The sequence below is a fragment of the Mesoplodon bidens genome (genome assembly GCF_964165515.1).
Source record: "Mesoplodon bidens genome assembly, chromosome: 16".
In the NCBI taxonomy this organism is placed as follows: Eukaryota; Metazoa; Chordata; class Mammalia; order Artiodactyla; family Ziphiidae; genus Mesoplodon; species Mesoplodon bidens.
This window is the reverse complement of record NC_138173.1, coordinates 49636711-49653468: the sequence shown is the minus strand read 5'-3', so window position 1 is coordinate 49653468 and position 16758 is coordinate 49636711. Positions and strand designations below refer to the sequence as shown.

At 37.2% G+C, this 16758-nt stretch overlaps 1 protein-coding gene across 1 annotated transcript in view; it reads left to right on the top strand.

Annotated features, from left to right (window-relative positions):
• The window catches only part of ANGPT1 (angiopoietin 1), a gene marked incomplete at its 5' end in the record, with an annotated part of 250400 nt that overhangs the window by 146814 nt on the left and 86828 nt on the right, over positions 1–16758 (top strand). Inside the window, 2 exons of the mRNA XM_081258821.1 lie at positions 4677–4832; positions 15279–15400. Of these exons, the coding sequence (XP_081114947.1) occupies positions 4677–4832; positions 15279–15400 (278 nt within the window). The remainder of the gene's footprint in view (positions 1–4676; positions 4833–15278; positions 15401–16758) is intronic.

Sequence of the window (16758 nt, the reverse complement as noted above, 5' to 3'; positions counted from 1 at the left end):
GCTAAAAATGAAATCAGTAAATCAATTAATCAGTCAGTCAACCAGCCAACCAATCCAACAACGAAACAGTTCCCATAACTCTGAGGTTAGTGGAACGTCAGATTTGAGTCCTTTCTTTCATTTCTAACAAGACACCTAAGGCCTCTGAGCCTCAATTTCTTAAACCATAAATGGAGTCAATACTTCCCTTGTGGGCTTCCCTGGTGGCGCAGTGGTTGAGAGTCCGCCTGCCAGTGCAGGGGACACGGGTTCGTGCCCCGGTCCGGGAAGATCCCACATGCCGCGGAGCGGCTGGGCCCGTGAGCCATGGCTGCTGGGCCTGCGCGTCCGGAGCCTGTGCTCCGCAACGGGAGAGGCCACAGCAGTGAGAGGCCCGCGTACCGCAAAAAAAAAAAAAAAAAAAAAACTTCCCTTGTAACGTTGGTATAAGAATCAAGTCAGACAGTGTATGAAAGCTCTTTGTAAACACTAAATCACTTTACAGATGTGACATTATTTCCTTATGTTAAAATCATCGTTTACCATTTATTATGTCCTTTCAAATCATATCCTACATCCTCTTACTAGTTTTTTGGCCAATACTTTATACAACTCTGGAGTCAGACACTGAGAGTGACAGTATAGTCAAATAATTTTATGATTCAGATTGGGAATCTCCTACTTTATAACCCATTAGCTCTTGTGGTCAGCAAATGCTAAGCTTAAGATTCACATCTTAGATGTTTACAAAATGTTGAACCTTGAAGTAGCCATCATATTCTGTAAACATATTTTGAAACCAGTACAGAATATATGAAGACAATCAAATTTGTTACAAATCTTTTCTGAACCAGGCTAGTATAGCACATGAAGATGGATTTCACAGTTATACATCTACAGAGGAATGTTTAGAGATTAAGATGAAAGTAGTCCTCCTTATTAATCACACATTGTATATTTGACTTCTGCCTCTCTCCTCAGCCTTTAAATCAACTACATCTGGTTTTTGCTACTTCAGTGTGCCATTACCTTTTGCATTAAAAAGCAGTTACTCTTAGAGCAACCCCTTTTGATTAAAAAATAATTAGCTAGAGTTAGATTCATGTTACTCATCATGGCAGCCCAAATAAGAATTTTAGGATAGGTTGGAGACCTACTTTACTTCTACAACAAGGTCAGCAGAATTGGGAAGCTCTTTGTGATAAATACTGGCATAAAGCAGATATTTTGCTTTGCTGGTGTTAATTTTTACAGTTTAAAAAAAAAAAGCACAATAATACAGAATTGATGAATAGATAGTATCTAACAGAGAAAGGACCACAAAGCCGCTGAATGTTGATATAATAGTCGCTCTGTGCCAGAGGGTGTCCTCCTCTATGGAGACTGGGGCACATGATTATTATTACACCCAGAGCAAATCAAAGTCTGGGAACTGACTCCACTAACCAACTGCATAAGAAATTGATATGTAATTATCAAGCACATCTGTATTGGAGCTCACTGATTAGTGAACTTTCTCTCAGGAGAGAAATCTGCATAGGAAACCAAGTTGTTATTTGAAATTTCTTGGTAAGCAGGGAATCTGACATAGAATAATTTGATGGTCTAAATCACTTTTACTCAAGGAAATTGCCATTTTGTGAACAAGGTAAGAAGCTAGCACCAGAATGTAAATTAAAGCATTGGAGCATTACTTTCCATATATATATATATATATATATATACACACACACACACACACACACACACATGCGTATACAAACACACACACGCACATACACACACACACCAGTGTGCTTAGCAACAGATAATTTGCATTCTGCTATGATTTTCTTATCTCATAGAAGACTGTTCATAAATAGTTCTGATTTAGGCAGTTATTCTGTGGACCACACTTTGAGAAGCATTGCTCTTTGCCTGAATCAGAATTACGCTAGGAAGTTTTAAAAATATATAGTGTCCTAGTACATACCCTTGAAAATTCTGATTCAAAGTTCTGGTGTGTTGCATTTTTAAAAAGCTCCCCATGCAGTTTGGATAAACACACAAGGTTTAGGACCTATGTAATAAAATGCATAGGGTAATTAAGTAATGTTGAAGATGAATAGGTTAGAGGTAAAAAACCTGGGTTTTGACCCTGGGGGTGCCAAATTCTTGTTTGTTCTTGAGCAAGTTGTGGATTTCCTAAGCCTCCGTAGTCTTACCTATAAACGGCTATAACAATACCTACCATGTAAAGTTGTGAGATTTAAGCGCTTTTGTGAAAGGAAAGCACTTAGCTCAGTGCCTGCCACATGGTAGACAGTGGATAAATGTCAGCTATAAATGGTAGGTATCATCTCCATGATGGAGACTTATCTGCCATTTTTGAGAATATACACATTTATATAAAGCCCCCAATTCCCTGGATAAGCAAGGAACATACTGCTGATGTGTGCCTGTCTGAGGCTTCCTTCGCTAAGCATCCATCAGATTTATCAGTCAAGACTTTTTTGGTTTTGTTAGAAACTAAATCAATGTGATTGATGCAAAAGAAAAAAAAAAGTGGGCTGCTCAAGGGGACATCACAGAATTTATAACTCAATGTCCAAGGGTGGATCTGGCTAAAAACATGACGGGACGGAGGTGCTCTAAAAGTATCCTTCTATCTGTATCACCTGGCTATCTGGCTATCTACCTACGTATCTGTCTTTCTGACTTAGCCTCATTCTTAGACTGGCTCTAGTTTTGTGATGGCAAAATGGGGCATCAACAGTGTCAGGCATATATGTTACCAGCTTACCACAGAGGAAAAAGAAGTTCTTTTGTAGGCTAGTTAGACAAAATTGCATAACTGAGACTTACTGGCCTTGCTTACAGTACCTTTCCATTCTTGAACAATTTATTCTCTCTAAGCAGGAGCAGAACATTCTGGATTGTCAGGCTCAAACATGTACCTAACCCTGAAGTTAGGGTGGGACAGCTCCACCCAAAGCATTTGTTCTGAAGGAGGAAAAGACAGTTTCCCAAAAGAAAGTTAAGGGAAGTTATTTTGAAAAGAGGGAACATATGATGCAGAATCTAAAACAATAGATGTCTGTTACTCCAACCCACCCTCCTTTCCTCTACCCTTCCACTGTTGTTAAAATATGTTAGTTCAGTTGGAATAAAGCCAAGATTAAATTTACCCTAGAGACCTTAAGTTTTGTTAAGATAATTTGCAGGTATGTGTTCTAATCTATTGTGTATTTGTTTTATAATAAATTTTTGTGAGTTGAAACTTTCCCCCTACTTCTAACTTGGGAAGGGGAGTTGAAAGGTTGAAGGGGAGTTACCTTATATTGACCAAGAACAAAGTCAGAACCTATTAATAACAATATGAGTTTGATTCTGACCTTTCATTTTCTTTAGCTTGGGACAGACTCATGTTTGATAAATAGAAATAAGCAAGAAATGTTGTTAGAACGTGAACTGCCAAAGTTACAAAGAAGAATTTAGTTTTAAGCTATATTTATTACATGACAATAGTGTTACTATAGATAAAATAGTGGATGTATTTTGGTTCACTAAATCAGTAAAAATCACGTAGCTGTTAATAATTTGGAACCCAGCTTATGAAGCACAACTTGGCAGAACTATCAAGTGGTTAGCAGTGTTGGTATGAAAGTTAAGGACTTCAGCACTCAAATCCAAGTCTGGCTGTTTTTGTGGTGTGTGGCCTTGGACCGGACTTCTCTGGGATGCAGTTTCCCCTTATGTGTAATTGGGTAATAAAATGTAGTCACCACACAGTTGTTGGGGAGAATTAAGTGCCCTGACAGGGAAGTGTAGGCTTCTTTCTGTATTTTTCAAGCATATGAGAAATATGCTCAGTTTTATTCTCCCAAGTGCCTAACGGGCTCCCTCATAGTAAGTCACTTAATAATTCTTCTTGCCCGCTATGGTACCATTTATTTTACAACCATAGTATTCTCTAAGATGGCACCATAAAGGACTAAACGTTCCCCAATGCAAGAAGGGCAAATGCTGCTTTATGGACCATATTTTCAGTGCCTTTTTTGGAGCTTGCAAAGGAGCACTGAGCATAGTTTTAGCTAGCTCTGAGGCTCTGCAGCTCATTTCATATGCTGTTGCCTATACGTCAAGATTCCCTTAAAGGCTTGTGTTTTGGGTATCTGCCCCCCTCCCACTCCTTGTCCCATTTCCCTAACCCAGCATGGTCTTTTATTTTTCATTACAGAGGAGGCTGAAGATTTCTCAGAGATAAGTGTTCAATATGGTATAATGAAAAGACCAGAGAACCAAGATTTAGATTTCAATTGTTGTACTAACTCTGCTGAATTTTTGCTGGTGACCTTAGAATCATCGTTGACCTTCTCTAATTCTGTGTCCTCAGCTATAAAATAAAAAGAACAGTGAGGTCATCTGTGCTTAACTCTCTATCTTTGCTGTAAGGGTTAAACGAGAAAGCACTATCCAAGTGTGAATTTTCATTATGACTGTGTTGATTATATATGTGCATCAGTATATTACGGGTTTGTTAGCAACTGTGTTCCTGTGTGCTCTGCTCCCATTTCCCCAGCTCCCAGAGATGCTGAGGATTCCTGCCAGATGGCTGATTTGCCAGCTGTGTCTTGTTTTATCATTGTAAATATTACATGCTTCCACTGAAAGACTTTGCTTATAATGTAGTATGTTTTGTCCTTTATCTCTTGCAGATTGAGAATTACATTGTGGAAAATATGAAGTCGGAGATGGCTCAGATACAGCAAAATGCAGTTCAGAACCACACAGCCACCATGCTCGAGATAGGGACCAGCCTCCTCTCTCAGACCGCAGAGCAGACCAGAAAGCTGACAGATGTTGAGACCCAGGTACACCCCTGAGCCAGAGTCGTCAAACTCTTAACCCAGATGATTTTTCCTCCTTTAAGTTACTCCATAAACACAGAGCACATTTCAGCGCTGGGATTGGGGAAACATATACATTTTTGTTTATTGGTAATAACAACAATGACTGCCTGACATGCTATGCATGTTTCTTTTGATTTCATGAGAGTTGGTATATTTAGCTTTGTATGTGCTTGCAAAAACAGGACTAGGACTGTTTGTATGTGCTTCCAAAAACAGGCAAAGGACTTAATCAGCATTTAAATTTCAAATAAACACTTCAGCTACCAACTGTGATGTGATATATGTCAAACAGAATAACCATTTGTGTCAAATTGGTGCCTTTGATGTACATTTTTGACCTGTCCTGTTTTATCTCCAGTAGTACTCTAACAGTAATGGCACCTGCAGAGGTTTTGTGCAGTCAGTGGGTAGGAAGGAAAACCCCAAATAAACTGATCTGGAATGTGCAGATTTTGTTTTTATTCAGCATGATTTTATAATGAGAAGTCAATTAAAACTCTTCGTGTACATACATATATATATATATATATATACATACATATATATATATATATATATATTACCCTACTCTGGACAATGATATTTTTATGTACAAATCAGTAAAATGCCTTTTAATTATCACTGTCACAAGCCTACCATTACAGTTTAATGAAAATATTATTTTTGATGACTGTAAGATGATCTCTTGGTCCCCTTTTTAACCATGGAAATGGGTTATTCCTGTTACCATTCTGAAATCCAGAGGATGATTCTGTCTCAATGTAATAGTTGATTTCTGGAATCAAAGGTGAAGTATATTGTTAAAAGATAAACTGAGGCACATTAAAATTTTCAAGAGTTTGAGTGAACATTGATTCAAATTGGGCAGCACCTAACTGAAAGTATTTAGCTCTACTGCAGGAGCTAAGGGAAAAGTTTTAATAGAGAAGATGCAGAAGCAAAGCAAGGAAATTATTTGATTGGCTACAGCTTAAGCAGTTGCCTTATTTGGGAAAGCCTAGTTGGCTGTTTGTGATTGGTTGTTCTTAAATTTTACTTTCTTAGATTCAAGTGCATTGAGTCTGGCTTAGATTTTGGTTTGCTTATGTAGGTTACCAAGACATTAAAGCCACCTCTAATGGCCTTTACTGTTTAACTCTTTTAACAGTATAAATTCAAAAATAATATGCAACCTTATTTCTATCTTGTGTCATTTGTGTTAATGGCATCACACAGATCAATTGTTGATATTTAAAGAGACATAACAATAATAATTTACATGGATAGAGCATTTTATATTATGCACACCACTTTCCAGGGGACAGATGATGTTTGTGAAGACTATTTAGAACAGGAAGTTTGAATGATTTTCTCACACTGATACAGCTAGTGAATTGACTTTGGTACTCAGAATGATTCCTACTCATTTCTTCCTCTGTCCTCCTTGATCAGTAATACTAATAATTGTCTAATTGAATAAGAGCTTAAATTTGGATCACATTGGAACAATAAATCACATAGGCTTTGGAAAATAATTTTTGTTGCACACTATCATCAGATAATTATGGGGGATGAGGAAGGGAAAATTACATTTTATAACTAAAAATTACGAGACTATGTAATCTATTATCATCACACTGAGCAAGCTTGTTGATCTATGAACCAAGCTTGCTCAGTGGTATGAAGCTTCTTGTGGTATGAATAATGTGAGTGTGTCCTCTCTTATTTTTACTAGAACTGAATGCTCACCATCTCCTACAAAGCATTCTATATATTCAAAGACAGAAATACACAATTAATATTACCCTACTTGGTCGAACATTTGAAATTTTTATGCATTTCTTTTATAAGTTTTATGACATACATGGCAGCATTTTGTTTCATTTTTTTCCATCCCCCAAATTGAGTTGTTTTTGTTCTCTTTCCAACTGGGAATTGAAGTGGTTGGGGAAAAAATTTCCATTGTCAGCATACCAATCTCCAAACTGCTAAGATGCATGCTATGTAAAATTTTAAGAGATAACAACTTGTTCTGCATCCTTAAGGCTAAGAGATGTGTACTTTATGGACAATAGCACAGAAAATTCATAGGAAATAAACCTATTCCCTATATAGAGCAGCTAAAGTTGAATAGTCATTAAAGGCCAATGAAAATTTATTAGATGCTCCAAGAAGAATTTTAATATAGCTGAAACCTGGAAAACATCTCAAAAATCACAAATCCATCAGAACCTGCAATGAGAGGAAGGTGGAGACAGTGGCTGACAGTGGCTCGGACAAGCTAGGTCCTACCTTAAGAGTGAATCCTGGGTGTTCTTTTCATCTTCATTTTAATATCTTCTAATCGTCTCTGCTATTCGTAGCTGTGATGCTTCATCCCTTTTTCATGTGAATGTATATCCATGAGGTGCTTATTTGAACCTTTGCAACAGTACATCATCTACTTAGACCTAATCATTCAAGTGCACTCAAGTTCTGATGCAAGGCCAAGTTCACAAAGTGAATCCTGGATTATTCCTTAATCTCAAAATGCTCTAGTCTTTAATAATAAGCATTTATAAACCAATAGATCCTTTAGGGCTATCCGGGCATGCTCCCACGTTTTTCCTCCCATATTCATTCTACTTTGTTTCTCGTTGGTAAGTGCTGCTTTTCCTAAACTGATTTCAGGTCCTCAGTTATTTTAGGAACACATGCCAATGGTTTTGCAGTATATTTTAGTGCCCTAGCTTTCACATGTTGTTGTTATAAAGATAAGTAACTTATTGCTTTCCAGTTCTCTGCTGACCTTCTTGACTTGAATTTAACAAAAGGTGGTAGAGCCTTAGTTTTATTGCAGTGGCACTTAAAAATATTCTTGTGCCCAATAGGCATCATGATCAGAAAAGAGACAGAGAATATCTAACTAACCCTGCTGGTCATGGTGGTGAGATCAGGAACCAGCACTAGGCCTGTTCCTTCCTCCTTAGTTCAGCTTGCAGTGTTTTTCTTACTCTCTTATCAGTTCATACCAATATCTCCTCTCCTTCAAGTTCCTCTTTCCAAGTGTGTAGTATGAAGGGCTTAGTTTCAGACATTATTCATGTCCCTTCCTGTAGTGTGAATCTATTTCTGACTTCTTCCTCAGGCCAATTTTGATTAGAGGTACACTAGTAGACAAAAAATGACATTAAAATTTACCTCTAATAATCTGTGCTTGACTCTTTTTTAAGCAATTTTACATTTATTAGCTTTTTAATAATTTTTTTTAAAACTTGATGGGGTAGGTACTATTATCATCCCTTGTTTAAAAATGTGGAAACTGAAACTCAGAGAGGTAAAGCAACTTTCCCCAGGCGAAAATACTAGTAAATGTTAGAGGGAAGATTTGAACCCAGGCAATCTGGCATGAGTCTACCTGCTTTACCAGCTCTCTATCTGTAGTGCCTCCCTCTTGTGATTCCTTTCTCTCTCAAAGGCTGCAGACACAACTTGGGTCCAAGCACGGGATAAAGTGGAAATAAGATAAAGCAAATTAATGTGGACCTAATAGTAGCAACTGAATGTTTTCTATAAATGATTAAGATGCAGCTGCTGCTGAAGGTACCACTAGCTATTGGCGTTTTACCATGTGTCTGCACATCATTTCATGTAATCCTAGCATCCATTGTTGTCCTTGCTGCTTGCTGGCTGTGTAATTATAGGGAAGTTCTATAGACACTGAGCTTAAGTTTCCTTCAACTTCCAATGATTTATATGGAGCCATAGTGTTAGAAATAGAATTTAATAAAAATTTTAAAGATATATTTTGAGTACCTCCTTGATGCAAGGTATTTTAATAGGTACTAAATAGAATACAACAATAAGTAAAAGTCTTTATCTTCAGTGAGCTTAATTGAGTTAATGTGACAAAACTTTTCTAAACCATTTCTTTCTTGACTTTCCATCAAGTTAATTAGCTATGGAACCTTTCCCCACAGTTATAACAATGCATCTTTCCAGTCTCCTGCTGTGTGTGTGTGGGGGGGGGATGTAATAGACCAGTGGCCCCAGCTGCTGTGCTCTAAAATCCATCACTGTGTTGGTGCAGAGACCACAATTCTCAGGGGCCACTTCCAGCCAATGATACATTGTGGCAGTGATACTTAGACCCATTCCTGGGAGCTGCAGGACTCCACTGACACATGACTTGGCTAAGGGCTCTCCATCAGCCTTGCCAAACTTTCGCACAACTTCCCTGCAGGCTAAAACTTCCAGTTAGCCTTACTCCCTTCCATCTCTTCTTCACTGTGGTTCGATCTACATCCCAGTCAGAAGGTGACCCTAGCCAACTCTGGCTTCTTCCCAATTTTCTCTCACAGGCATGTCCCCTAATAAATTTCCTGCAAGTCTAATTCATCATCTGCTTCTTAGAGGTCAGAAACTATCACACCTGTTGTTTGGACTTGAATTATACAATTATAAATTTAAGGCAGTCCAGGAACAATTTAATAAATGAGATTGAATCTCTAGGTGGAAACAGGTTTGAAAGGCCAGAAAGGGCACCTCTCAAAGTTGAGCCACTACCTCTTTAACTTGATGAGAGGACAGTTGAATAAATATTTAACTTTGGCCTAACTGAAATGGCAGAAAAATAAATTTGCTAAAGGTCATCCAAGGAAAATACCCTGGTAATCAGTTTTCTCAAAAGGTCTGGAAAAAGTGTTTGATAACCCATTAGGAGAGAGCTCAGTGAACCATGATCCATAGGTCGAATTCGAAATGCCATCTTTTTTTGTAAATAAAGTTTTATATGTTGTATATTGGTGCTTTCTCAATAAAACAGCAGAATTGAGTAGTTTCACCAGAGCCTGCCAAGACTAAGATATTTGCTATATGGCCCTTTACAGAAAAAGCTGGCTAACCCCTGCACCAAGAAACAAACTTCTAGAGAGCAAGGATTTTGTCTGTCTTGCTTACTGTTCTATCCTTAGGATTTAAAACAGTACTTGGTACACAGTAGGCTCTCAATAAATACTTATTGAATGATTAAATTCACTGATATTAGTCTCTTAATTTCTGTATATTTCAGTCCAGTGCTCCCAAGCCAAGGACAATGTCCCAAGGGTTCTGTGTTGATGGTAATATATAGCCACAAATAGTGGGATGGGTCAGAATAGGACTTTGAACAGAAGCAGCCTACTGCAAAGATGTTCTGACTGACTGAGAACATTGGATGAATGTATTTTCTCTGTACTATGAGGAACATGAGAAATGTGGCCATCTTCCTGCCTCGTGATGCTAGTGTAGCACTGGGGTGAGTACTGGAGAGAAGTCAGATGCCATCAGCTGCAACAAGCAGAAGATCTCCTGGTGATTGAAAGAAATCATTTTGTTAGCAGTTGTTATTGACTGAAGGGAGATACCTTTCTTTTCCAGAGGGAAGCTACTTGTGTACAGCTGCATGAGCCTATGGGAAAGAACTCAGACTACAGACAGATTACCTGGCTTCCATTATGGCTCTACTGTGAATTAGCTCTGTTGGGCAAGTTACTTTTACCCAAAATTTCTGCATCTGTAATACAAGTACTATCGCTACTAAACTCCATAACCCAGTGAGGTTATCATTATATTATAAATACATTATATGTTTATATATAATATAAATTAAAATATACAATATAATTATTATATATAGTATTATCTATATATTATTATGACTAAAATTAATAATTCTCCAAGATTAACTAATTTTCCCATTCAAATTTCCTCAATTTTTCTGCCAAAAATTTCATAGACATTTTACTTTTCAAGACTTAATAGTCCCTTTTAATTTGGAGTAATCTTACATTTTTAAAAATTGAGGTATAGTTGATTTACAATATTATATATTTCAGGTGTACAACAGAGTGATGCACAATTTTTAAAGATTATACTCCATTTATAGTTATTATAAAATATTGACTATATTCCCTGTGCTGTACAATATATCCTTGTGGCTTATTTTATACATAGTAGTTTGTACCTCTTAATCCCCTACCCCTATCTTGCCTCTCCTCACCTTCCCTCTCCCCACTGGTAACCACTAAATTGTTTTCTGTAACTGCGAGTCTGTTTCTTTTTTGTTATATTCACTAGTTTGTTTTATATTTTAGACTCCACATATAAGTGATAACATACAATATTTGTCTTTCTCTGTTTGACTCTCTTGTTTTTCTTGAGGTTTTGCTCTGTATACTGTCCCATATTCTTAAATTGTCTGAATATTTCTTTTACTCTTCCATCCCCTGTACTTTTTTTTAAACTGGAAATTAAGTCTACAGGCTTAATTAGGTTGAGTTGAACATGGTGGTGGGAGTACTGTGTAGAATTACTGGTCACCTCCTATTCCATCTCATCAGGAGGCACAAATGCCAGCTTGCCACCCTCTCAGTGACGCTATTTTAACTTGGTTAGGGTAAAAGGCTCCATAGCTCTCCATTCCAATTGTCCATTTTCCCCTTGGAAATTAACAGGAAAACTGTAGGGTGATACTTTGTCACATTGCCCATCACTGACCAAATAAATTATTTCATTGATTTTGTAAAATGGTGATCTAACTCTCATTCCATGTACATGTACCAGCCTTCAATCTTCTGTAAAAGTCTAATTGCCAAGACATCATACCTTGTGTTATATTTTTTATTTGAAAGACAGTTAAAGTAAAAGAAAACACAAACCTACAGCAAGGCTGATTGCAAAGTTAATATGCCAGTGAAAGAAATTTTCTTTTGTGGGAGATTTTCCTTTCAAGGAAGATTAGAGGCACTCAGGTATTAAAGGGAAGCTGGATGAAATTATCTAGCTCACTTTCTTTAAAAAAACAGTAATTTTTATTTTTTTAATTTTGCTTATTTTTTAAAGAAAGAACTGAAATTTTATAGTCCATAAATCCGCAGTTCCAAGTCTTATATCTTCCTTACTCTGTGGTATATTCTGAAAAATTTAAGCTTTGAAATTGTTTCGTGGGGGCTTGTGTCATATACTCTTCACTTTCCCCTTTGCTTTGCTTTCCTTCTCCTTTCCTTTCCTTTTTTCTCCTTCTCTCTCTATCTCTTTCTTTCTTTTCTTTCTTTCTGGTATATGCTTTTGGAATGTGTTTAGGCTAAAGAAGGAAATGTCTTTTGTCATTTTAATGGAACACTTAGATTATTGCTAAGCAGCAATTTCCATAGACACATGGAAAGAAAGTGGTCAATTTATCATAGTTTCCTGTACAGTTCTCGTCAGTTGCCTGCTTTTGAACTTCAGGCCTATTTTAATACATCAAGGGAGAGAGTTGAAATAAAGCAGCTATTGGGTTAAGGTGATGGGGAAAGAAGAGAAGGGGTTGGCTTTTGTGCTCAAAATCGGCCTGAGATGACCTGACACTTAGCCTGGACTTCTGAGATTTGTCCCCCTCTTTCTCCCACATTCAGATGCTGCTTTAGATTTGGGCTGTTATAATTGAAGTCCAGCTTGATATTCACCTGGCTTGCCACCCTATCTTGTTACCCTCTGAGCATGACGCAACTTGAAAAACAACTCACTATCCACTGCCTAGCGTATCATCTAACAAATAGCTCTGAGTGCCCCAGGATTCCAGGCCCCATGCTGAGCTCTGGAGGTTTGGAGGGCTCCAGATGGAGTAGTCCTGCCTCTGTGCAGCTGACATCCTCACGGGGCAGAAAGGCAGCATATGAGCATACTGACAGGATGATTTCCAATAGTGATGATTTCATAAAGAAAGTAAAACAAGGCCACCTGATGGAGGATGATGGGGGAGCTCCTCTACAGAGAAGAGCCAGGAAGGGCCTCCTTTGGTAAGACATGAATGATGAAAAGAAATCACCCATGCGTCTGCGAAGGGGTGGACATTCCAGGCAGGGGAAACTGGAAAGACCCTGAGATGGAGATGAATTTGGCATGTTGGGGTAGCAGAAAGAAGGCCAATATTATTGGAGCATAATAAACAAGGGGGTGAGTTGAAAGGAAGTGAGATCTGAGAAGTAATCAGGGTCCTGATCACATAGGACCTTGTAGGGCTAGGCCAAGAACTTTGGAATTTGTTCTGATTATAAAGGGAAGTCATTAGCTTATTTAATATCGGAAATGACATCTGATTTGTGTTTTTAAAAAGATCACTCTGGTTGCTGTGTAGCAAATGGACTTTGTAGGACAAAGTGGAGAAAAGTTAGGAGCTATAGTGTCTCCAGACTTAGATACAGGCAACTTCATTTTCAATTTTGGATGGTTCCATTTTGTTCTCAGTGTTCTCTTCTCAGACATGGAAAAGAACAATTTTTGTCCTTTGTAAAATAAAAGTTTTGGTATTTGAGAATATCAGGAAGTGTGATCAGAGGATACAGTGAACAAAGGAGAAAACAGATTTCATTTAACAGCATATGATATGCTTGATTCAGTGAGACAATGTACGGCACATTGAGGGTCTTCACTAAAAAATATAGATGTGTCATCCCCTATTTAATTATTTTATAAATAGTCATTCTAGTTAATGAACAAACAGAAAACTTGCCCAGACAAAAATATGTTTAATAGTTGAAAGTTATATATTGTGCATCCCTCATCTTTACATTCTCTGCCATTTTTTCCTCTGGGCTGCTTTTAACTCTATCTTCAAATCTCAGGTCCTCTTGCTCCTGTGTTTCCTCAAATGAAGCAATTCAAGATGGGAAATACTTTTTTAAAACTCTGGAACACTCCACAAATATGAGTTTTAATTAGTAGTAGTAACTCTTAGACTGGTTTTCAGATCCATATTCATGACAGTTGTATAAATGAATCATAGTAGCTTAAAACTTTTTTAAAGCTAAATGCCCCATCTCAGTATTCTTTTCCCTAACCCCCTGGCCCAACCCCTTCAGCAGGACTGGGACTAGGATGAAAAGAATGAGAGCAAGTTATGTAAAACTGAATCATATATTTGTAGTAGCATATCCTGTCTTTATTTTAAAATGATATTCTGTTCAACTTGGACTTTTTTACATTAATTTTGATCTTTCAAAATGTTGCATTCAAATATTACTTATCTTGATTATTGAGTTTTTTGACACATCCTTAAATTTTACAACTCAGGCAGTTGCCTCTCTCATCTCACCCTAGTCCCTGTCCTGCTCCCCCTGCAAATACATCCCCTTTCCACAATCTCCATTAGCCCAAGCCCAGCCCTGATTGTGTCAGTATATTTTGAAAAGGCTTTTTCTGTGTGCATCTGATATAATCCCAGGTTTAGACCTGCTACAAAGAAGGAGGAAAGTTCTACTGGTGTCATTTTTAGAGGAGGACCCTTTAGATTGATATTGACCCTCCAGAAGGTTTCCCAGGTTCCTTTCAATACATAGTTCTAAAAAAGGTATGGTGGTTTCAAAAATTCTCAAATGACATAGGGAGCTTTTAAAACTATAATTTTACCTTCTTTCTTGCCCTTTTTACCTCCCTTAAAGAAGAAGGAGAAGGGGGCAGGACAAAGGCAGTGGCACAGTTTGAAGGCATCTTCTAGGACTGGAGTGTGTGATGTTTGCTTGGAGGATGGATAGGTTTGGGTTCATGGCTCAGACTCATGTTATATTAAAGCTTGACTATCAGCATGAATCTTTGTGATTCAAGATGAGGTGAACATTTACTGTTTCTTGAGGACCCAGCGTAGTGCAGTTGAAAGGATAACTAACAGTCTGTCTTCAGTGCAGTCTGGGTTCCTGGTCACTTCATCTCCTCAGATGAAGACCCAGGATGGTTTGTTTCTCCCTCTTCTTGGTTTTCTGTGTAAAGCATTAGAATTAGAGTCACAGTGTCTGGGTTTGAAACCCAACTCTTCCCTTGGTTCCTGTGTGGTTCTGGCTTCTCTCTGAACTTCAGTTGCCTCATTTGTAAACTGATCATAACAATTCCTCTTTTCAATGTGTACCCATGTCCATGATATGATGACATCTGGAAGGGCTGACATGAACTAACATGATAGGTGTTCAGTAATTGTTATCATAAATCTGTCTAAACTATATCACGAGTTTTTTGCAAATTTCTAATTAGTTTTTGCGAGGTGATGGATCAAGGCAGACATGTTTTACATGCCTAGTAGTTATTCTTTGTTACACACAATATCTAAGGCCTTGTACTAACATTTATCTTGTACTTGTAAATATTGGAGATAATATATATAAGACATTTAGCACAGGGGAACATCCTAGGGTTTGAGGAAATGAAAATTGAAATATGAAAATGGATTTAACAACTCAGTTTTCTCATTCAACTGCAACTTCAGTCTTGAACAAATATAATGTTTGAGACATGTAAGGCATTAATTAGTAGAATGTAGACCATTTAATTATTCTAGAAGAAATATTACTTAAAAAGAAAACACAGCTAAATAAAAACCCCAAAATAATTGTTTTGACTCTTTGTAAAGATTGAAATGTTTTTATCTTTTATCTTAAGGTACTAAATCAAACTTCTCGACTTGAAATACAACTGCTGGAGAATTCATTATCAACATACAAGCTAGAGAAACAACTTCTTCAACAGACAAATGAAATCCTAAAGATTCATGAGAAAAACAGGTGAAGATTGTTATATTCCAAAAATATGTACATTTGTACTTATTTATATCCTCCACCACTCTGCCAACTCTTAAAAAAAGATTGATGTAATTTGCAAAAAGCAAAATACAGACCCAAATTAATTTTTAATATAAAAAGGAATGAGAGCTTAAGGCGACTACAGCAAGTATGTCAACAATAAGATTAATACTGTTGCTTACACTCTTGAAATATTTGCTTTTAATAACTTTTAACACTAATTTATCTCATGTTCAGTTGTTCAAATCTTACCATATCCACAAAAATTAATTGATTCTATGACTAAATTTGGTGACACAAAATATTGACAATTTTCAGCAGAACCAAAAAGTAGGGAAAAGATAGAGCTTCTGAAACTCTTTAACTTGAATTATCACTCTACCAGCCCTAAACCTTGTACAGAGCTACAAGGTTTGAATTCAGAGATCTTTCATGGGAGAGAAGCAAATTTTCTTTTCAGAAAATTATTTCCCTATAAAGCTGATTCAAATGTTGTTTCCCCCTTCCATTTAAAGCCATTAACTCTGAACATAATAAATTTCTTTGGTTAGCTTTATAGATGTGTTTTATAAACTATGAATCATCTCAGGTAAGTGAAAGGGACTTACAGATCCTGATAGCCAGGATGATATATAGACTACATAATTTTGAAGTCACTGGCATTCATGATGGGCAATTCAATCAAAGCACTGACCTCTGTAGAACAAATATATTGTATATTAACTGCATTTTCCTCTGGATATTCGGACAGCTTGAAGAAGTTTCAGTTCTTATGCATTATATGGATTTAAAGATCTTTGTGTTGCTACAAACTAATTAAATACCATTGTCTCGGTGGAACCAGAGTTTCCACCATGTTCCAAACCAGAAAGGCACCTAAGATGAACTGCTAGTTCTCCTTTTACTTTACAGATGAGGGAACAGACTCAGTGGAAGTGAGTGATCTATCCAAGGTCACACAGCTTGCTGGTGGCACAACTGGGAATGTAATCCAGGTTTTTTATTCCTAGTCCTTCTCTTTCCACTGTAGCACATGATCTCTCAGTACTGTCTTCAACCTAGAAAGATTTCCCAACTTTATGCTAAGTGTAGGCCTTAATGACAATGATTATAATTAAACTTTTACATGAAGAAGATAAACCTGACTTTTGGTTTAGAGTCTGAAAGGGGTCAATCCATGTTTTGTGACTTGTATTTCTAAGTCCTACATTTGTTTATCTTTGTACTATGTCATGGGGTAAACTGTATAACTAAATAACTATAAATAAACTTGACAGGACTTGACTCTGAACTGGTTGCATGATGAAATGTTCTGGAATTGAAAACCCTGTTTAAAAGTA